This window comes from Nyctereutes procyonoides, unplaced genomic scaffold, assembly GCF_905146905.1.
Source record: "Nyctereutes procyonoides isolate TBG_1078 unplaced genomic scaffold, NYPRO_anot_genome, whole genome shotgun sequence".
NCBI classification, from domain to species: Eukaryota; Metazoa; Chordata; class Mammalia; order Carnivora; family Canidae; genus Nyctereutes; species Nyctereutes procyonoides.
The window spans coordinates 11,028,180-11,050,716 of NW_026575034.1; the positions used below are offsets into that span (position 1 = coordinate 11,028,180).

The following is a 22,537-nucleotide window of genomic DNA, read 5'->3' on the forward strand; positions in this document are numbered from 1 at the left end:
AGAGAATTAAGAAGACAGTGCTGTATGGTTTTAAAGGAGGGAAACCTCATTTATAGTTGGTGGAAATGAGAAATGCTTTTCAGATTCTAATTGTAGATACTAGAAAGTCATGTGAAAAATTACCTAATCAGGGCAGCCCTGGTGGCGCAGCGGTTTGGCGCTGCCTGCAGCCCGGGGCGTGATCCTGGAGACCCAGGATCGAGTCCCATGTCGGGCTACCTGCATGGAGCCTGCTTCTCCCTCTGCCCATGTCTCTGCCTCTCTCTCTCTCTCTCTCTCTGTGTTGCTCATGAATAAATAAAATATTAAAAAAATGTTTTTTTTTTTTTAAAAATTACCTAATCATCCTTCCAATATTTGGCATTCACTTCATGCCTCAATGCCTGTGCTAAAGGAAAGGTAGTCTATCCTATCTTACATAGCTCTGATGGTTGTAGAGTTTTTTCTTGTATTCTCGTGAATGGGAACTGACTCCTAGTGTCTTCTACCCATCAGTTCCAGTTCAGTTTATAGACTATCATATAATTAAGTCAAATCTTTCTTTGTGATGATGAATATTGTGGCTTCAGATCCTGATTTCCAAATTCTTCAGCCATTTGTCATATATGATTTTAGATTACCTTATTATCTGATTGTCCTATTGTAAAGGGCTCAGGTGATCCAGTCTCTGAGAATGGCACCTGGATTTTGTAGAATGCAAAGTAGGCAAAGTTGGGACGCCTGGTGGCTCAGTGGTTGAGCATCTGCCTTTGGCTCAGGGTGTGATCCTGGGGTCTGGGATCGAATCCCACATCGGGCTCCTTTAGGGGGCCTGCTTCTCCCTCTGCCTCTATTCCTCTCTGTGTCTCCCATGAATAAATAAATAAAATCTTTAAAAAAAAAAGAAAAGTAGGCAAAGTGTTGCACATGCAGAACTTACAAACAAAATCATTATACTAGCTCCTGCTAAATCATGTCTTGGCCATTCTGTACTTCTACATTTTGTATCTTAGACCCAAGATACAAAAGTTTTTTTTTTTTTTCCAAGATATAAAAGTTATAGGACCTTACCCATTAACTTTCTTGTTATATCTGACTTTTGCTAAGTCATTGAAAAAAATGCTTGCTAAGAGAGGACCAAGGATTAATCCTTGTATCCTGTCACTAGGGATTTCCTTCCAGGTGATTGCTAAATCTATAGGTGCTATATTTTACTTGGTTATCATCTACTCCATTGTGTTATCAACGGCTCCACATTTCTCCATTTTATCCATAAGAATAGTATGAGGGACTTACTACTTTCCTTTCTCAGTTTAAGATGGACAAACTTTATCTTGTCAAGAAAGAAATACTGTCAATTTAAGAATTCTTGCTGGTTGGCAGCACCTGAGTGGTTCAATTGGTTGGGTCTCTAACTCTTGGTTTTGGCTCAGGTCATGATCTCAAGGGTTGTGGGATGGAGCTGCTCCTCCCACTTGCATACATGTATTTTCTTGCTCTCTCTTTCTAAAATAAATCTTAAGAATTCTTGCTGGTTGTTTCCATATAAGTCTTAAACATGTAAGTTGTTTTATTAAGTATGATGCCTCAAAGAGAAGCTATCATTTCATTAGATTGCTTTCTTCTGTCACCACACATATTTCATTTAGTTGAACTTCCTCTAATGGAATTCCATGTAACTTTGGAGGCAAATTCCTCTTGGTTTGTTTTGTTTAAGATTTTATTTATTGGAGAGGCAGAGGGAGAGAGAATCTGAAGCAGACTCTGCACTGAGCCCAGAGCCCAATGTACTGCGAGATCATGATGTGAGATAAAACCAAGAGTCAGTTAACTGACTGAGCCACTCAGGCATCCCTCCTCTTGTTTTTTATGTTGTTTCTAACTAATGGTTGAATGCTTGCTTTGTGTCTTGCCCTGGCCTAAGTTTTTCATTTGTGTTATCTCACAAGTATCCTTATTTTTCGAATGAAATCATATCCATATCCTATGTTAAGTTTTTAACTAGCATTTCAGTGTTTCTCGTAATCCCTCACTTTTTCAGACTCAACAATTGTCTTTAAATATTCACCAGACATTTACTGGTATATCATCCCCTGGATTGATTTTAAGTTCCCTCAAGGCACAGACCATATCTTAAATAGCTAGTAGGACATTGTATATTTTATGAACTTTGCTCCACTGTTTTAGCAACTAATAATTTGTACATATGTATATTTGATTATAAAATTAGAAATTCGGATCCCTGGGTGGCGCAGCAGTTTGGCGCCTGCCTTTGGCCCAGGGCGCGATCCTGGAAACCCGGGATCGAATCCCATGTTGGGCTCCCGGTGCATGGAGCCAGCTTCTCACTCTGCCTCTGTCTCTGCCTCTCTCTCTCTGTGTGACCATCATAAATAAAATAAAAAAAAAATTAGAAATTTGAATGTATATTAGAAATTTGATTAAATATAGTCATAGAATCAAGGTACCAGTACTCATTGAAGGAGGATATCACTGAGAACTATAAACTAGATGATGCAGCCAAAACAACATAAAATATCCAAATGAATTCATTGTTCATTGTGTGACCAAACTACTAGAATTACTACATAGCTCTGTGTACTTTCTTTTGGGGTGGCCTGAAGGCTTTGGCCAGCTTTGTTTCTTCTAGTCTTTTGTCTGAAGCAGATCTCTATGTCCATATCTTTTATTTTAACACCAGTGCATCTCCTTGATTTTGAAAGTACATAAAAATAATTTTTTAATTATAGAAATAATATATGTGCATAGTAAATGTAGCATGTAATAGAATAAATTGATAGGTAAAAATCTTAGGGGCACCTGGGTGGCTTAGTTGGTTGATTGTCTCCTTCAGCTCAGGTCATGGTCCTGGGATCCTGGGATTGAGCCCCACATCAGGCTCCCTGCTCAGCGGGGAACCTGCTTCTCCCTCTCCTGCTCTCCTGCATGTGTGCTCTGTCAAATAAATAAATAAAATCTTTTTTAAAAAAGAAAAAAGACAAGTATAAATCTTTGTTTCTCCCACACCTTCATTTTTAATCTAAGGCCTCCTACTTCCAAAATATAACTAAATCACATAGCCTTCTGGGAATGTTTTGTGTATATTCTAACATTATATAATAGTCTTTTTTTTAAAAAAGATTTTATTTATTTGAGTGAGAGAGAGCGAGTATGAAAGGGGGCTGGGGAGGGTGGGGCAAGGGGCAGAGGGAGAGGGAGGAGCAGACTCCCACTGATCGAGGATCCAGGCTCAGGGCTCGATCCCAGGACCCCAAGATCATGACCTGAGCCAAAGGCAGACACTTAACTTATTGAGCCACCCAGGCACCCTAGTCTTTCTTTTAAACACAAAAGGACAGTTTTCCATATGGATTTCATATTTAAAACATATTTCTGAGCATTAGCACATAAAGATCTAATTCATTATATTCTTTTTTTTTTAAGATTTTATTTATTTGTTTATTCATGAGAAACAGAGGGGGAGGGCAGAGATACAGGCAGAGGGAGAAGCAGGTTCCATGCAGGGAGCCCAATGTGAGACTCGATCCCAGGACTCCAGGATCATGCCCTGGACCAAGGGCAGGCACTAAACCGCTGAGCCACCCAGGTGTCCCTAATTCATTATATTCTTATATAGATGTCCCATAATTTATTTGTTTTATACTTGTTTTAAAAGTAGGGAAAATAGGGTCGTCTGGGTGGCTCAGCGGTTGACCATCTGCCTTTGACTCAGGGTGTGATCCTGGAGTCCCGGGATTGAGTCCCACATCGGGCTTCCTGCATGGAGCCTGCTTCTCCCTCTGCTTCTCTCTCTGCCTCCCTCTCTCTCTGTGTGTCTCTCATGAATAAATGAATAAAATCTTTAAAAAAAAAAGTAGGGAAAATAAAAAATGATTTGCACAGCCAGGCATTTACAAAACACATACTTTAGATATACACATATTACAAGGACAGTCTTAATTCGTTCTTCCATTTGAAAGAGCTTAGTGTACTTTGAAACACTCTGTAATTGCCCAAATACATGATCAGAGTAAGTTTGTTGACTAAGCATCATCTAGTTTGTAATTAAAATTGTTATTCTTTGGGGGTGTATAGCACATGGTTGTACAGACTATGGAACCTCAAAGTCAAATTCAGCTGTTATATTTTGGGTACTTCTGAAAATAAATAATTTTGATTGCTCAAATTTTCTAGCATGGGCTGCCAGACTTGATTTTTTAAAATAATTCCTAAATGATGTCTTATGTCAAAGATTGAAAAGTATAAATTTTTTTAAGGGCTTAACTCCTAGGGAGATATTTTCGCATAGCTTAATGTTTTGTTGTTAAAGGTATGGTGGAGCTAGTTCCTGCTTCGGATACCCTCAGGAAAATCCAAGTGGAATATGGTGTGACTGGATCCTTTAAAGATAAACCACTTGCAGAGTGGTTGAGGAAATACAATCCTTCTGAAGAAGAATATGAAAAGGTGATTAGCAAGTCTCCTTATTCTAGATAACTTTGTCAAAAATGTATTACCTAAGTCATAAGTGCTTTCATTTTCCAACTCTGGTGACTAGCCATGTAACCTAAGTTGTGAAAACTGTCTTTCTCTAACTAAAGTAAATAAATAAAATAAAATAAAAATTCTGTCTGTCTATCCATCTATCTACAAACAGTGCATTTAATGACAGGAATCTGAGTGAAACCAATGCTAAACTACACCTTAAATATTCCAGACATGAATTTAGAGGCCAGCAAAACAGGTATTTTTATGACCCAGAATATTTCACAAAGATCTTGGAAAAAGTTATGGAAATGGGTGAGAGTGGTGCATTGTGTGGAGTTGAGAAGATTATGGTCCAGACAGAGCATGAACTTAGGTTACAAGTCAGCAGCTATTGAGCTTTGGACAAATTATTAACCTCTTTTGTGCCTCAGTGACCTATGATATAAAATAGTATACATTATGGTATTGTAGTACATAATATGGCTGTAAAACATAATAGTACCATAAGGTTATCGTGAGAATTAGAGGAGTTTATATAGAAAAGCTGACACAGAGTAAATTCTGTGGTTAGTAGCTGTTACTATTAGAGGTGTCAATTTTTTTGTTTTGGCATACTTTTGAATTCTATGATAGGAAAGGGAAATTTTGGGGTACCTGGGTGGCTCAGTTGGTCATGTGTGACTCTTTTATTTTTTTAAGATTTACTTATTTTAGAGAGAGAGTGCATGTGAGGGAAGGGGCAGAGAGAGAAGGAGAGAGAGAATCTTCAAGCATACTCCCCACTGAGCACGAAGCTCAGTGCAGGGCTCCATCCCACCCACCACCCATGAGATCATGACCTAAGACAAAACCAAGAGTTAGATGCTTAACCAACTGAGCCAGTCAGGTGCCCCATGACCTTGGGGTTGTGAATTTGAGCGCCATGTGAGGCGGGGGGGGGGAGTAGAGCTTACTTAAGGAAAAGAAAATAGGAAGAAAAAGGAAAAGAGAAATCTCTTATGCTATATGTTGGCAAATCGAAGTCTAATAAAAAAATACACACACACACAAAAAAAGAGAAATCTCTTAGGATGTAAGGCCTCTAATGATCCGAAAGTGGCCTAAGAAATACTTAAGAACAGTTTTTTTTTCAAGAACACTTTTAAAATGGCACTGTAAAGAGATCTCAGTTTTAATATCATTTGCCTGTTCATTTTACATCAAGTCATTAATGTATCACATTTATAGATACATACAAATGCTATCTGTTGACCTAAAAAGGTAGAAGAATTTTGTCCTTTGTTGATCTTTTAAACTATTTAAGATCACTCCCTTTTCTTCCTTGTGGTGTGGGGGTAAAGCAAGAAGCCAATACTTGTTTAAGGTCATGTTGGCTCTTTTGTGGTTCTGGGAAAGTGGTTTGACACAATAATTGTTGAATAACATAGACTGAGTGCCTTTTGTGCTTTTGACTCTTAATGTCCTTCACTAAGAAAGAGAATAACATAGAGGAGTCCCATTGCTTGGGGGTGAATCTTGGGTCTGCCACTTAACAATTGTGTGATCCTGGGCAAAGAACTTCTATGTTTCAGTTTCCCTCAAACATAAAATGACAATCATAATAATATCTATGTCATAAAGTGTGTGTGTGTGTGTGTGTGTGTGTGTGTGTGTGTGTGTGTAAATAAGAAAGAGTAATGTAGTGCCTGGTTTGTGTTAAGTGCTGTGTAAACATATGCTCTAATCATTAGTAATGATTTCTGGGGAGTTATGAAATAACCACATGGACATGCAGAGCCATATGACTGCTCCATTCAGAAATGTAGTATCTTGAAAATAAACTAAATGCACATGATTTAGATAAAAATATTCATTATATAAGTCTTGCTGTTTCCGTCTATATGATACTATGTTAGTAATTTAATCCCCAGGGCAGGCAAGACTAAAGTGAGAGATCTCTAGCTTTGAGAAACTTGCGAATGACACATAAAGAGTCAACAAAACACATTAATTATTGTATGTTTAAAGATACAAGCTGACTTTCTTCATACATGCCCTCCCTATAGGTCAAAAAAAGTCTTTGTCACCATGGGACCACTTGTACTAAAGAGCAGAGTCTGTGAGGAGTAGAGTTCCACCAAGAAGATTCTTAAAAGATGTTGAAAAGCAGCAGGTACCCTAAGTAGGGAACAGCAGGATCTCTGCCTGTTAGAAGACAAAATCTAGCGAGATGGGGCAGTAACCACCCTTAGAAAGATGTTTTTGTTTTTTAAATACAAAAGACTGGCTTTTGTTACAATAGCCTAGTTTATAAATCTTTGAAAACTGGATTACAATAGTGTCTTCAAAGGGTGATGAATTACTTTAATCTTTATAACCTGCCTCCTTTGAAACTAATTTTTTTCCTAAAATAATTTTATATCTTTATTGTAGGCGTCTGAAAATTTTATTTATTCTTGTGCTGGATGCTGTGTAGCCACGTATGTTCTAGGCATCTGTGATCGACACAATGATAATATAATGCTTCGAAGCACAGGACACATGTTTCACATTGACTTTGGAAAGTTTTTGGGCCATGCACAGATGTTTGGTAGCTTCAAAAGGTACTAATATTGTTACTGTTGTTGCTAGAGAGGAGAGGCACTTTTTTTTTTTTAAACTGAAGTGTACCCCGGGGGCACCTGGCTAGCTCAATCAGTAGGGCATGCAACTCTTGATCTCAGGATTGTGAGTTCAAGCCCCACTTTGCCATGGAGCTTACTTTTAAAACACAAAAACAAGTACTTCAAGTAATTCTGAAGCAGATTTCCACCCGGAATCACTTTCCAAAAGGTATTAATAAGATTATCTGTATCTATCCATCTATCGTGTGTGTATATCTGGAAGAGTTTCCACAATAATTTTTACTTGAAAAAGAAATTGACCTCCTTTACCACATAATGGTTAAGTTTTTGACGGTTTTAATGTCAGCTCTTTACAAGCTTAGCATCCCTCCTCTGTCCATTTTTTTCTTCCCAAGAAAGCTGAAACTCTGGTTTGCTTAATTCAGATTATTTCAAGAGGTCATTGATTTTGAGTTCAGTCATTTCAAACATGCTAAAAATAAGGATCAGAATGTTATGTGTATATTGATGAACCTTTCTTTGACAGATTTAGGCATAACATTGATTTTAATTAGTGGACACAATTTATTTTAAAAGAAAGCCTTTTTTAAAACAAATTAATGTCCCAGATCTTGTCTCTTTTCCTCTTGTTCATTGCCTTATAGCTCCCATTAAGCATGACTAGGGATAAAAAAAGACCCTAAGAGATGACTACCATTTGGTAGATAAGAACAGGTAATGTGTGTGGGTAGTAACCTTTGTTGAAATGAATTAAGGTATATTTTATCCAGCTAATGGTACCTATTAGAAATTTTCCCGTTGGTATAAGGGCAATGAGTACAAAATTTTTCTCTGCATAACTACTGTTTGATCTCTACTTGAGTGTATAGATGTATAAATACCATCTTGGAAAAAATTTGTAAATATATTTTATCTAAATAGTGAGATTGATTAAATGATGACTTTCCTGAAAATGCAAATTTATAAGTTTTAATGCAGATTCAAGCCTGCCCGATACTAAATTACCCAGTTGGAAATTGCTGTGGCTTAGACAGCTTAGTTCAGTAACCACGTGATAACAGCACTGTTTGAATATCTTCTGTAAATAATACTTTGTGTTGTGTGCTTTTTTTTAAAATAGGGATCGGGCTCCTTTTGTGCTGACCTCGGATATGGCATATGTCATTAATGGGGGTGAAAAGCCTACCATTCGTTTCCAGTTGTTTGTGGACCTCTGCTGTCAGGCCTACAACTTAATAAGAAAGCAAACAAACCTCTTTCTTAACCTCCTTTCACTGGTAACTCTGTGCTTTTACAAGCCTTTAATTAATTTACATTAATGCTCTGTGTTTCAATATCTAAAGAAGGATATTTTGGAATAAAATTTACTGTAGTTTCAAATGTCAGAAATATTATTACCAAAATATTCAAAAATAGCTGCTATGTAAAATATGCCAGACACCATTTATCTAAAATACAAAAAATAAGTCACATCTGCCTTGGGGGTGAGAAGTAAAAGTAACTGAAAAGGACCCTGAGAGAGTGATCTGGGATGCTAGAACGTATTTTGTTAATATATACACATCCACATAATTTGGATGTGTTCAGGGACGCCTAGATGGCTCAGCAGTTGAGAGTCTGCCTTCAGCTCAGGGCATGATCCTGGGGTCTAGGGTTCATGTTCTGCCCGCATCGAGTTCCCTGCAGGGAGCCAGCTTCTCCCTCTGCCTGTGTCACATGAATAGATAAATAAAACCTTTAAAAAATAATTATAATAATTTGATTGTGTTCAGGTTTCTGTACTTTTCTGGATGTGGAATAAGTTAAAAGTAAACCTCCTATGATTATTGTGACTGAACTTGACATAAAAACAGGACTAGACAAAAGGTCTGGATTTCACAGCTTTTATTCAATAAACTGGCTTTGAGACTTCTAACAATTGACTTCCTTGACCTCAGTTTTTCTCATTTATAACTGAATCACTTAGGTCCCTAGAACACAAATACAAACTCCTCAAAACTGTGATTATTTTGTTTGCTTTAGTTGTAATTACTTGGCCAGCTTTTAAGGGACAGGTAGGGAACAGACTTTTTAAAAAGTTTAACTCCCAAACTCTTTTTCCCTTTCTATAGATGATTCCTTCAGGGTTACCAGAACTTACAAGTATTCAAGACTTGAAATATGTTAGAGATGCTCTTCAACCCCAAACTACAGATGCAGAAGCTACAATTTTCTTTACTAGGTAAGGTATATTTAAGTATTTTAGAGAAGGCGCTGAGCTTTGGCTTGTTTTCCTTAGTTTAAACTAATGGTATATATCAAAAATCTGATTTTCAGGAAATAATTGACAGTATTAGCAAATAGTAGCTTTACCAAAAGTATATTTTATGTCAGAGTTTATATGTATTGAATAAATGTAAAGGATTTGCAACAACACTTTTAAAAATAAATTTATTTCTCTTGAAATAGCTCAAGTTGTATTCAGTATATAACTTCAATTATAAACATCTTTATGAACTATTTCTGCAAAACACATGTTCTGTAGTGCCAAGTATAAGGTGGTGTTGTTTTTTTTTTCCTAAAATAATATCTGTGCTAATAAGTATCTGTACTTTTTCAGGATTTTGCCATAACAATTTTCATTGATACCATAAATATCTAAAACCTTGAACTCTGGGACACTGCTATAGTAAATTGTTACTATATGAACATAGTACTTAAAACACATATACTAATTATTAGCATTTGAACTTGTCATACTTGCTTTATAAGCAGATCTTCCTGGCAAATATGTTCTAAAAGTTTAGTGACCAGGTTGATCACTATCTAGAGGTACCACCTCATTATCATGACACAACAAGGAGGGACCCATGAGCTCATGTTCTTTTCTCTCTTTTTTCTCTTGCCTTCTTCCTCTTAGTGGGAAAGAGATAGAAAACCATACTGGACTCCCCTAGTCTCAAGAGTCTGGGCTGAATTGAATTGAAGGAAGCTGACTTTTGTGTAGCCTTCTAAACTAATCCTGATAATTTAGGTATTGATGGATTTTGTATTGTTTTTCAAAAGAGATTCATTGGCTCCTCTGGACAAAACTATAAAGCAGGCATGTATTAGTCTGCTTGAGCTGCCATAACAAAATACCATAGATGACATGGTCTAAACAATAGACACTTTTAGTTCTAGAGGCGGGGAAGTCCAAGATCAAGGTGCCAGCTGATTCACTTCCTGGTGAGGACTCTAGCTTACAGACATTTGCCTTCTTGTTTCCTCATATGAAGGAAGGAGATACAGAGCAAGAAAGCTTAGGCTTTCTTTTTCTCATAAGAACACTGATCCTATTGGACCTCATCTAATCTTGATTACTGACTCCATAAAGATCCTATGGGGTTCCGGCTCAATGTATGAATTTTGGAGGATACAAATATTCAGTCCATAGCAAGGCAAGAACCTTTGTGTAAGGTTCACAAAGAGCACAAAGGTTCTTGCCTTTTCTTTTGAATCTCTTTCCTCTTTCTGGATTTCTTTATCCTGTTTCTGAGACTTCTTGTTTCCTTTGCATGCCTAAAATGTTTTATCCAAGTCTGCTTTCCAGATTTATCCTCACCAAACTCGCTATCCTTTCAAAACCTCTTTTTTCAACTGAAGGAAATTATGATTATCTGAAGAAGGAATCTGATACCAGAATCTACTATTTGATAGAAGAGATTTTATTTGGACTACTTTCGATACTTCTTTTTATACCTGTTTAGCGTCACCATCCCTGTTTATTAAAAGGAATTAAATAACGATCATCTTTTTTTGGCACTTTTGGCATTATACCAATCATCCTCTATTCCTAATAGTTTTTTGGTTAGTGTTGGATCCCACAGAGCTCAAGAAATACACCATCATTTCTTGGAGACAGAGGAATGGGATGAAATGGAGACTTTCTTGTGGTAAAATGTTTTGTTCTGATGGAATATCTTTTTTTTTTTTCCTGAAGAATAAAAGAAATCCTTGGCAAAGTGAGAATCTGCTTAATACTTAAAAGGAATCAAAATTGGGGAGGATCCCTGGGTGGCTCAGCGGTTGAGCACCTGTCTTCAGCCCAGGGCGTGATCCTGGAGTCCCGGGATCAAGTCCCACATCGGGCTCCCTCCATGGAGCCTGCTTCTCCCTCTGCCTGTGTCTCTACCTGCCCCCCCCCCCCGGTCTCTCATAAATAAATGAATGAATGAATGAATGAATGAATGAATGAATGAATAAAATAAATAAATAAATAAATAAATATCTTAAAAAAAATTAGGGCACCTGACTGGCCCAGTTAGTAGAGCATGTGACTCTTGATCTTTGGGTTATGAGTTCAAGCTCCATGTTGAGCTCCAAGCCTAGAGCTTTATGGATGGATGGATGAGGCAGATGGAGAAGGGGAGAGAGAGAATCTTCAGCAGGCTCCATGCCCAGCTTGGAGCTCAACATGGGGCTTGATCTCACAACCCTGAGATCATAACCTGAATGGAAATCAAGAGTCTTACCACTTAACCAACTGAGCCATCCAGGAGCCCCAAGGGCCTAGAGCTTACTTTAAAAGAAGGTGTATATATTTTGATAGATAGATAGATAGATAGATAGATAGATAGATAGATAGATAAAAAAGAAAAGGGGTGCCTGGCTGGCTCAGTTGATGGAGCATGCAACTCTTGATTTCAGGGTTGTAAGTTTGAACCCCACGTTGGGTGTAGAAATTAAAAATAAAATCTTAAAAAATTTTAACAAAAAGAATGAAAATATTTTTCATCCTTTATTTTATTCAAAGAACTGAACATGTTTTCTCATGAACATTTACTATTAACATATTTTTCTGATTATTTTGTAGGCTTATTGAATCAAGTTTGGGAAGCATTGCCACAAAGTTTAACTTCTTCATTCACAATCTTGCTCAGTTGCGTTTTTCTGGTCTTCCTTCCAATGATGAGCCCATTCTTTCATTTTCACCCAAAACATACTCGTTTAGACAAGATGGTCGAATCAAGGAAGTCTCTGTTTTCACTTACCATAAGAAATACAATCCAGATAAACATTATGTAAGTTTGGTTTTAGTATTTGTAGAGACTAATGCATGCATTACTGTTGTCTTTTCCTGGTTCCCTCACTGACTATGCTAAATTTCCAAACATTTGTTGTTTTCAGACTTCTTTCCTCCATGGATGGTCCAAAAATAAATAAATATTTGAGGAATCCCTAATTGTTTTTTGGTATTTACTTCTTGGTAAATTTGCTCCCAAACCATGGGAGACAAATGATAATCTTCCTTTCAGAGACAAGACTTAAAGGGTAGTGCTATTTTGCTTTTTCTCTTTCCTTCAATTTGTTCTTAAAGGTAAAGCTTGCTCATTGTAACATTCAGCCTATGTAAAAGTACATAGAGTCTTCAGTTCTCATTCCACTTTCTAGGAATGAAATATTATTAAACACACATACATATATAAAGTTCATCTTTGAACAAAAACAAGATGTTTAGTATTTCACACCACCCCTCATAGGGTAGCATTATGTTTTTCATACTTGTGTTAATATTTTTTGGGGGGAAATACTTTGCAGCACAGTCTTTAAATTTTAGACAAATTGATAATTTAGAAAGCAACTTTATTATTTTAATTTTCACCTATTCTGTTAGTAAATTTTTGTAAGTTTATTTAGTATTTTATTGAGTATTCCATTCTTTCTCCCAATGATTTATAATAGTATATAACATTATAATATAGGTATTATAATGCTGGTATATTTTAAATGTACTAAATTTATATATATCTTTGAATTTATTTTTGGTCTTATGTAGATAAATATGACTTTTTTCTACAACAGTATTTTACTCTGTAAAGTACTGTGACTTTATAATAGTTTAAATATGCAGTAAGACAAGTTTTCCCTCATCCTCCTGCTACCATAAATTTTTCCTTTCTCACTTACTCTCTTAAGTGAACTTAGTAATATGTTCATTGGAAATGTACTAAATTTATACATTTCAGGATACATTTATTATATTTAAACCTGGAAATAGAAGACTTTCACTTTTTAGTTTTGTATCTATATATAAAGATATAAATTTTTGTATCTTTACAGTGATTAATATCCTTTTAGATATAGTTAGATGTGCTATAAATACAATTACTTATGTTTGCTGTTTCCTCTCAGTGACATATATATTACGAAGTTAAAAGCACTTGGACTACACATAGAATGGTCAAGCTATAAATTTTCTGTTAGGAAAGGTGATTTTTTTTGTTTTTAAATCTAATGTGTTTGGGATGTGGTTTCTTTTCAGATTTATGTAGTCCGAATTTTGAGGGAAGGACAGCTTGAGCCATCATTTGTGTTCCGGACTTTTGATGAATTTCAGGAACTTCACAATAAGCTCAGTATTATTTTTCCACTTTGGAAGTTACCAGGGTATGTTCCCATTTTTTCCCAGGAGATAATTTCGTACCAAGTATAGGTCAAAAGCTTTGTGTAAACATTCATTAAGTTACAATGGGCCATGTGTCACTGATTTTCCTTTGTATCACAAGGGCCTGATACCTAGACAAGGAAGAAGGCTTTGTTGGATGAATAAACAGTGAATAAATTATCAAGATCCTAAACGTAATTAAAATAGGGGATTTTCAGGTAGCCACGGTGGCGCAGCGGTTTAGCACTGCCTGCAGCCCAGGGTGTGATCCTGGAGACCCGGGATTGAGTCCCACGTCAGGCTCTCTGCATGGAGTCTGCTTCTCCCTCTGCCTGTGTCTCTGCCTCTCTCTCTCTGTCTCTCATGAATAAATAAATAAAATCTTTTAAAAAATAAATATATAGGGATCCCTGGGTGGTGCAGCGGTTTAGCACCTGCCTTTGGCCCAGGGCGCGATCCTGGAGATCCGGGATCGAATCCCACGTTGGGCTCCCAGTGCATGGAGCCTGCTTCTCCCTCTGCCTGTGTCTCTGCCTCTCTCTCTCTCTCTCTATCATTTAAAAAAAAAAAAAGACTTCGATATAAAATAAATAAATAAATAAATAGAATAGGGGGATTTTCTAGCTTTCTATTTCAGTTAAACTTTTTTTTTTTTTAATCATATCAGGTTAGTCAAATCATTACTTCAGCTACCTTTACAATGAGATCAAGAAACTTAGCTGAAGCTTTTAATTTCTTGTCTCTATCATAGTAAGTAACACAAGATATTGGGGATCCCTGGGTGGCTCAGTGGTTTAGCGCCTGCCTTTGGCCCAGAGCGCGATCCTGGAGTCCTGGGATCAAGTTCCGCGTCGGGCTCCTGGCATGGAGCCTGCTTCTCCCTCCTCCTGTGTCTCTGCCTCTGTCTCTCTCTATGTCTATCATAAATAAATAAATAAATCTTTAAAAAAAAAACACACACAGATAAATAATTTGGGATCTCGGTTTTAGAAAAGTCATATTTTAAATCACTGCAGAAATAATTATGGCCACTCCTCTAAAAAATAATAAGCTGAGGCATTGAGACTGTTGGTCACAATCCTACGACTTAGTTTTGTATCTGTTACCCTTTCAAAACCCCCCAGTTTTAATGTAGTTAATGACCAATAGATTTCCTATGTCAAGTTGCTCATATATTCAGACTAGATCTCAGGAGTAGAGTCAACAAAGTGGGCATCAGGGTTTATTTGCATATCAGTCTCATTTTTCATTGCCAGCAAAATAAGCAGGTTAAGTTTACCTTTTTTTGGGCCCTATGTCATTTGTGGACAGAGTATCGACATGGTATGGGACTAATAACAGTAGAGTAATGATTATTTTGGAGGATACACTACATATAAAATATTTGTGAATGGAGTAATCTTTAGAAAAAATAGTAGAAAATAAGTAATAAGTAGCAAAATAGCAAAACAGTATCTCTTTTGTACCAAGATTTATAAAAGGCTAACAGGTACTTGAACTGTTTTATCTTCAGTACTTTGAGAAGAAATTACAAACATTTACTTTCTGGATTAAAATTCCACTTTGAATTTAAGCACATATTTTTTTAAACATAATGTATTTCTAAATAAATATTGTGCTTAATTCTATAAATACTTTCAGCTGAAATAATTTAAATCCCATTTGTTTGTGTTTTCTTTCGTAGCTTTCCTAATAGGATGGTTCTCGGCAGAACACACATAAAAGATGTAGCAGCCAAAAGGAAAATTGAGTTAAACAGTTATTTACAGAATTTGATGAGTGCTTCAACGGATGTAGCAGAGGTAACTGTCCTAATTGAAAAAAGAACATACTATTTTTTTGCGATACATGGTATTTTAATTATTTTTTTTTTCTCTTCTATCTTAGTGTGATCTTGTTTGTACTTTTTTCCACCCTTTACTTCGTGATGAAAAAGCTGAAGGACTAGCTAGGTCCGCAGGTATGATTATCTTTTTTTTTTTTTTAATTAATAATTCATGGCTTCCCTATGACTTGCAAGTTTATAATTTCTCATTGAATGTGATAGACTGACAGTGGAGTTACTGGCTATATTCCAGTGAGAATGAGAGGAGGGTATTCCTTTTAAGCCCCTCAATTTCTGGATAAATATACTTTTCCTAATAGAATGTGATTTTTAAAGAACCATAAATCAGGGATGCCTGGGTGGCTTAGTGGTTTAGCACCTGCCTTTGGCCAGGGTGTGATCCTGGAGTCCCGAGATCGAGTCCCATGTGGGGCTCCTTGCATGGAGCATGCTTCTCCCACCTGCCTGTGTCTCTGCCTGCCTCTCTCTCTCTCTCTCTCTCTCTCTCTCTCTCTCTCTCTCTGTCTCTCATGAATAAATAAATAAAATATTTTTTAAAAAAACAATAAATCAGTGGCCTACTAGGTTATTTACCTTGTTCTTTCCCCACATATGATCTTGGAATTCAAGCAAAATTTTTTAGAGGGGGCACTTGAATGACTCAGTTGGTTAATTGTCTGCCTTCAGCTCAGGTCATCATCTCAGGGTCTTGGGATTGAGCCCCACATCAGGCTCCCTGCTCACTGGGAGTCTGCTTCTCCTTCTTCCTCTGCCCCTCCCCCTGCTTGTGTCTCACACTCTCTCAAATAATATTTTTTTTTAAAGATTTTATTTATTTATTTATTCATGAGAGACACACAGAGACAGAGAGACAAAGGGAGAGGCAGGCTCCGTGCAAGGAGCCCAATGTGGGACTCGATCCCGGGACTCCAGGATCACGCCCTGGGCCAAAGGCAGTTGCTAAACCGCTGAGCCACCCAGGGATCCCCTCAAATATTTAAAAAAAAATTTTTTTAATGCCACAGTTTGTACCACTGTAAGCAAGATAAACATATTTATATTTTCAGATGCAGGTCCATTCAGTCCTACTCCAGGCCAAATTGGAGGAGCAGTGAAATTATCTGTCTCTTACCGAAATGGTACTCTTTTTATCATGGTGATGCACATCAAAGATCTTGTGAGTGATTATAAATAATGATGATTGTAGAGAAAACCTATACCTTGGTAGGAAGCATTAATGTTAAGGAAATGCTTTTCTTTATAGGTTACTGAGGATGGAGCTGACCCAAATCCATATGTCAAAACATACCTACTTCCAGATACCCATAAAACATCCAAACGTAAAACCAAAATTTCACGAAAAACCAGGAATCCAACATTCAATGAGATGGTAAGTTAAAATTGTTTCTAGAAATGTCCTAGTTTTGTTCTTTTGAGCTTTTAAGTTTTAAACACTTTAACATTTATAGGTACCAGTTGCAGAACTATTTTTTGTAGTAATAGAGCTGATCAATAGCAGTCTAGTGGTATTTAACAAAATGTTGTGGAATTAAGCCCACCATCTTTGAACCTCCCCCCTAACAATATTTTCAAAAAGTGGATGTCCAGTCTGTGCTGAAATACTTCTAGGCCATCCACTTTGTTTTGGGCAGTTCCACTCTTAGGTTGTTTTTTATACTGGGCTATAATCTTCACTCCCTGTAGTTTGCACCTGTAGGTCTGAGTTATACTGCCTGGAACCACACGGAACTTGCTCTTTCTCCTATGTGGCAGCCCTTCAGATGACTGAAGTTCTCAAATGCCCTTCCTATTTATCCTTTTAACATCTTCACTACCTTTCCTTTTGTTAGATAAGATGTAGTTTCAAAATCATCCTCCTTCTGATTCATTTTAACCTTTCAGTAACCCATGTCAGAGTATTCTAAACTGAAAGCAGTAAGCAAAACATCAACTGAACAGGATAAAGCAAAACTGTTGACTTTGCTGAGCTACTCATGGTCAACTTACAGACTTACTCATCTGTTAAAACCTGCTAACACCTAGCTACTTTTTTAGGATAAACATTATTTGAGTATATCAACATTACATCCACTCAAAAAATGTCGGGATAGAGATTTGGAAGAAAATAAATGTGGATTTTCATCAGGGTTAGTTTGTTAAAACCGGAGAATAGCCTTTCAGCTCTTTAAAAGCATATACAGGGATCCCTGGGTGGCGCAGCAGGTTAGCGCCTGCCTTTGGCCCAGGGCGCGATCCTGGAGACCCGGGATCGAGTCCCATGTCGGGCTCCCGGTGCATGGAGCCTGCTTCTCCCTCTGCCTGTCTCTCTCTCTCTCTCTCTCTCTCTCTCTCTCTCTCTCTCTCTCTCTCTCTGACTATCATAAATAAATAAAAATTTAAAAAAAATAAAAATAAATAAAAGCATATACACTGTTTGGTGAAGACCAGTTGGTGTTATTCTCAAAAAGTAGTGTTGGCTTTTTTCCTAGTTAGTAGTGTTGTACTTTCAAGAAATAAAACATAGTTGGTTTTTTTATTTTTATTAGTCAAACAGAAGGACTAGATTAGAGAGATTTTTCTCAGAAGTATGATAAGGCTTTGTTAAAAAAAATCTAAGTGTCGAATGTGGTGTTTCAAAGAGCTTTTTAGAATTCCAGATTTGTTGTAAACTGTATCTGTAGTTGGTAAATTTGCATTGGAGTATGGATAATCATTTCATGGTATATAAAATCTAACAAAAAAAGACAACAAAAAAACTCTAATCCTTCATTATTTGTAAAATGATAGTTATCCCCACTTGCTTCCTTCCATTCTCCTACCCAGGTCCAAGATCATCTGAAGGTATGCCGCCTCCTAATTGCTTTTCCCTTCCCCATAACTTCCATCTCAGAAAATCCATGTTTTTAGTTTTTAGCCAATAATAATTTTCTAGTTTGTGCATTTCTATGTCAGACACTCAGAGGAATGATAAACCAAGACTCTTGAAATACAAAATGCACATCTAAAGTAGGAAACAAATTCCATCAGATGTGTTTGTAATCAATGTCATTAATTGTAGACTTTGACTACTGATCTCCCTTCTCTTTTTACTTGAAATAATCCAAGAAGCCAACCAAACAAAAAATTTGTAACTTACTGTTTTCTTTTTGCCTTTGCTGTAGCTTGTGTACAGTGGATATAGCAAGGAAACCTTAAGACAGAGACAGCTTCAACTGAGTGTTCTTAGTGCAGAATCTCTGCGGGAGAATTTTTTCCTGGGTGGAGTGACCCTGCCTTTAAAGGATTTCAACTTGAGCAAAGAGACAGTTAAGTGGTATCAGCTGACGGCAGCAACCTATTTGTAAGCTAGTGAATTTCTGAGCTTTGGAAGCAAGAATGGTTATAAACGTGTATACACACATACATACTTGGGGATTTTGTATAGTATTTTTATACTTGGACAGAAATAATAAAGGTAAATGTACTTATTGCATTTCAATACATCTGTTGGACCAGTCACATAATTAACTTTTTTGAACATGTTGAAGCCATTGATGTTTTAGAGTCATTATATAGAATGCTATAAACCCTAAACTTAATATATAATAAGTCCCGACAAAGACTTTGAGTTGGTAAAGGATTTAATCCTCTCTTGATTAATTCAGAGTAATAGCTTTAGTTTGGTCTGATAGTACTATGTCAGTTCAGCCATCTATTTTGCATTGTTTCTTACACAGACACAGCACATTTGTTTTCCTGTTTTGCACGTTTTACAGCCTTTACCACTGTGTGTGTTCACAAACACCAAAGGAAAGGAAAGGTGCGGGATATTACCAGAAAATGCAGCTGCTATTCACAGGGCTGAAAGCAAAGCACAAATAATAGTTAGTTATGTTCAGAACTACTATGTAGTTTATAGAAGTAGGGGAAAATAATACTGCTTTTTTTTTTTTTTTTATCACCCATGTCTTTAAAACCTTTTTCAGAATAAGTGCCAATCACTGAAGTTGTAAATAGTGGTGCCTTAACTTCATATGCTTCCCTGGCACTTCATTCTGATCTTTTCCTGGCTTGATAAATAATGAGTAAGTAGTTTTCACTCATTTTCAATTTCAAGTAACTAAAGAATTATGTACATTTACTAATGTTTTCCCATAGAAAGATCATTTTTTCTACTTCTCATGTTTTTGTTGCCCCGTAACTGAATGAGAGTCATCAATGTAACTATATGCTAAATGCCATCATTCCATTATAATCCTCCATTTACTTCCAGGAGTGTGACTTGAACTTTGGTAATCCACCTCCATGTATCTGTACTCCTCCACTTTCTCATTAAGCAAGTGAAAATTGTTCACTCAAGTACCCATTCCTATTTGGTAGAAGAACTCCATGAATAGGGCAGACTCTTCACAGGAGGCCCAGGACAAGAATTCTAGGGTCCAGACTGAATTGTATTGTAGACTTTCATAGCAAAGTTTGTCTTGTAAGCCGTCTTACTTATATTTGTAAACATTATACATTGACATGAATTAATTTCCTTAATATAATGGAATTTAGAATCATAAGAGACATGATTGAAATTATTCTACAGTAACCATTAAGGATAAGATTCATTTTTATTATTCGTTCAACTGCACACATACATAATTTTGTGTTTAGTTTGAATAAATGTTTATATATTCTCTTGCCTAGAATATAATTTAAGACACTTTTGTAAATGGTAATATAGATTGTAGTAATCTAGTTGCTATGAGGTAACTGACACAATATGCAATGAAGAATACCAACAGAGAAAGGACAATCTCTAATTCAGTTGACCATAACATAATTTTTATGAACTGTGCAGATATTTAATGTAAATGGTAAAACCTACAGAGCAGAAATAGAATAGTTGAGGATGTATCAGTGGGATAGGTTTAAAACACACACACACACACACACACACACACTTGAAATTTTTGGTGCCTAACACTAATGGTCCATTTGTAGGAAACCCCGTTAGTATGATATATGAATGTCTTTTTTTTTTAACGTTAAAATGTGTTGTCTATTTAATAATTTAATGCAAATCAAGCACCACCGTTTATTTACTTTTTCCACATCCAGTTAACATTTCCTTAAAGTGTATAAGTACTTTTCAGATATAAATAAGTGCTAGATATTTCCACTTAAGCTTTTGAGATCTAATTCCATTCCATGAGTTGTCATTTAGCCATTGGGGGAAAAAAAAGAAAAAAGTAAAAAAGGCAAAAAAAAAAAAAACCTTGTCTTGGTAAAAGGTTATTGTTATTTGGTCACAGTGTGTACTGCCTCTTTGCAGTCTGTTAACAGCAGTGTCTTTTAGCACATATAATAGAGCTAGAAAATGTGATGTTACTTTTTCAATTATAAGAAATCTGGATTTCTTACCTAAAAATGTATATTATGACTAATACTGTACAGTTAATCAGTCAGGACAAGTGGTAATGTTTTTCTTAATTTAACTCATTTTGTGCCTTCTTTGGTCATTAAAAAAATACACACATATTTTACATATATTTTAATATAAGTTATTTCTTTGTAAAACGCTAATATTCTGCCCTTACCAAAAAAAAAGAAAAAGAAAAAGGGACAGAGGCGCCTCTTTGCACTACTACTTTAAGTAGACTTTAAATCAGTTTTTTTTAAACATTTTTTTAAAGCTTGCATTAAAGTAAATCTGAAGCAAAAGTTTGAACAAACTGGCCAAGACACTAATTTTTATGTGTGATCACAATGTTTTATACCTGTCTTTACTGAGGAAAAATAATTATGCTACATACAAGTCCTGCCCTAGAATTCTTTCCTCTTGCAGTGTTTTGGGATTTGAAAATAATGGTTTATTCCAAGAACCTATTATTTTCTCTACTGAGGAACCCAATGTAGAACTTGCACTGACATTTTATTACTGCCTTTATAAAAATCGATAGGTAGTTAACTGTTAAGGCATGTATGATCTTTGATAAAGTATTTTTATCTTTTCAGATTAAAGTTGTATAAAAGTTTCAATATCTTGCCTTAAATTGGTTAACTATTCTTTCTAGGATTCAAGTATTGTGGCATTTTAAAAAATATATCCAATTTTGATACTTAGACTTCAGGTCAAAATGGACTAAAAGCCCACTACCATAATCCATGGATTTACCTACATACTGTTTGATTAGCAGTGCAAATAGGAATGAATACGGCAAGTAGTCTCATCTATAAGAACCAAATACTTTAATTATATTAAGGTAGTGAGTAAAGATGTATAATATTTTTATTAATACCTTGAATATATTCAGTGGATTGAATGTGACTTCATAACTGTACTACGATTGTATTAAAATATTTCGGGAATAAAGGAATTCTGCTGTCATTTCTTTCTTCATCAACGTATTAACATTTTTATTTCTAAACTTTGATATGAGCTCAGGGAGCCTGCTGGCTCAGTAGAGCATGCAACTCTTGATCTTGGGGTCATACATTCGAGCCCCTCATTGGGCATAGAGTTTACTTAAAATTTTAAAAATTTAAAAAATAAACTTTGATATGAGTTCACTGCATATCTCACCCAGGAGTTTATTAGGTTCAAAAATCCTGAATTTCAAAACTGGCCTATCAGTTGCTCCTAACAATGATAAATCTGACTTCTATCCTGTGATTCTTTGAAACCAAGCCATAGTTCTGGATTGCCACTTTGCCCCATCACCATTTCATATGGTTGGAATGACAAAATTATGCAATATTTCCAGACTTCTGTAAGTATGGTCCCTTGCCCTGGTGGTTTATTTAAATATTAAATAGTATATAGTAAGAGCATGTTCTATATCTGTCTACAGAACAGAGAATTGTAGATTCTTCTGATATCTTACCTCCATCCTGGAATGATACCAGCATGCGGCTATGGTTCTCAGACCCTAAAGAAAAAAACGCTTTATTTCATCCCTTATTGAAATACTTTATCATGCAAATTTTAGACATATACAAAATTAGACAACAGTGTAATAAACTCCACGAATGAATCCATCACATACCTTCAATAGTTATTACCTTAGGGCTAATCTTATTGTATCCATATTAGCTAGGATGGGCCTAGGTATAAAATAAGAATCGTTATTTTTTTTGGATTCTTTATTCTTGAATCTTCAGTTCTGAATAATTTATTATGACTTTCTCTTCAGTTAACTCTCGCTTCAACTGTTTACCTCATCCACTCAGTTTTTAATTTTGGTTGTTGTATTTTTTTTTTCTAGAACA

At 36.0% G+C, this 22,537-nt stretch overlaps 1 protein-coding gene across 4 annotated transcripts in view; it reads left to right on the plus strand.

Annotated features, from left to right (window-relative positions):
* The window catches only part of PIK3C2A (phosphatidylinositol-4-phosphate 3-kinase catalytic subunit type 2 alpha), a 114,813-nt gene extending 93,168 nt beyond the window's left edge, over positions 1-21,645 (plus strand). For all 4 annotated transcript variants that reach the window (XM_055318097.1, XM_055318098.1, XM_055318096.1 and 1 more), the window contains exons 23-33: positions 4,310-4,446; positions 6,880-7,049; positions 8,191-8,347; positions 9,182-9,291; positions 11,905-12,112; positions 13,354-13,478; positions 15,161-15,278; positions 15,364-15,436; positions 16,369-16,478; positions 16,566-16,691; positions 18,463-21,645. In XM_055318097.1, the coding sequence (XP_055174072.1) occupies positions 4,310-4,446; positions 6,880-7,049; positions 8,191-8,347; positions 9,182-9,291; positions 11,905-12,112; positions 13,354-13,478; positions 15,161-15,278; positions 15,364-15,436; positions 16,369-16,478; positions 16,566-16,691; positions 18,463-18,645 (1,517 nt within the window). In that variant the 3' untranslated portion in view covers positions 18,646-21,645. The remainder of the gene's footprint in view (positions 1-4,309; positions 4,447-6,879; positions 7,050-8,190; positions 8,348-9,181; positions 9,292-11,904; positions 12,113-13,353; positions 13,479-15,160; positions 15,279-15,363; positions 15,437-16,368; positions 16,479-16,565; positions 16,692-18,462) is intronic.
* The last annotated feature ends 892 nt before the right edge of the window (positions 21,646-22,537 follow it).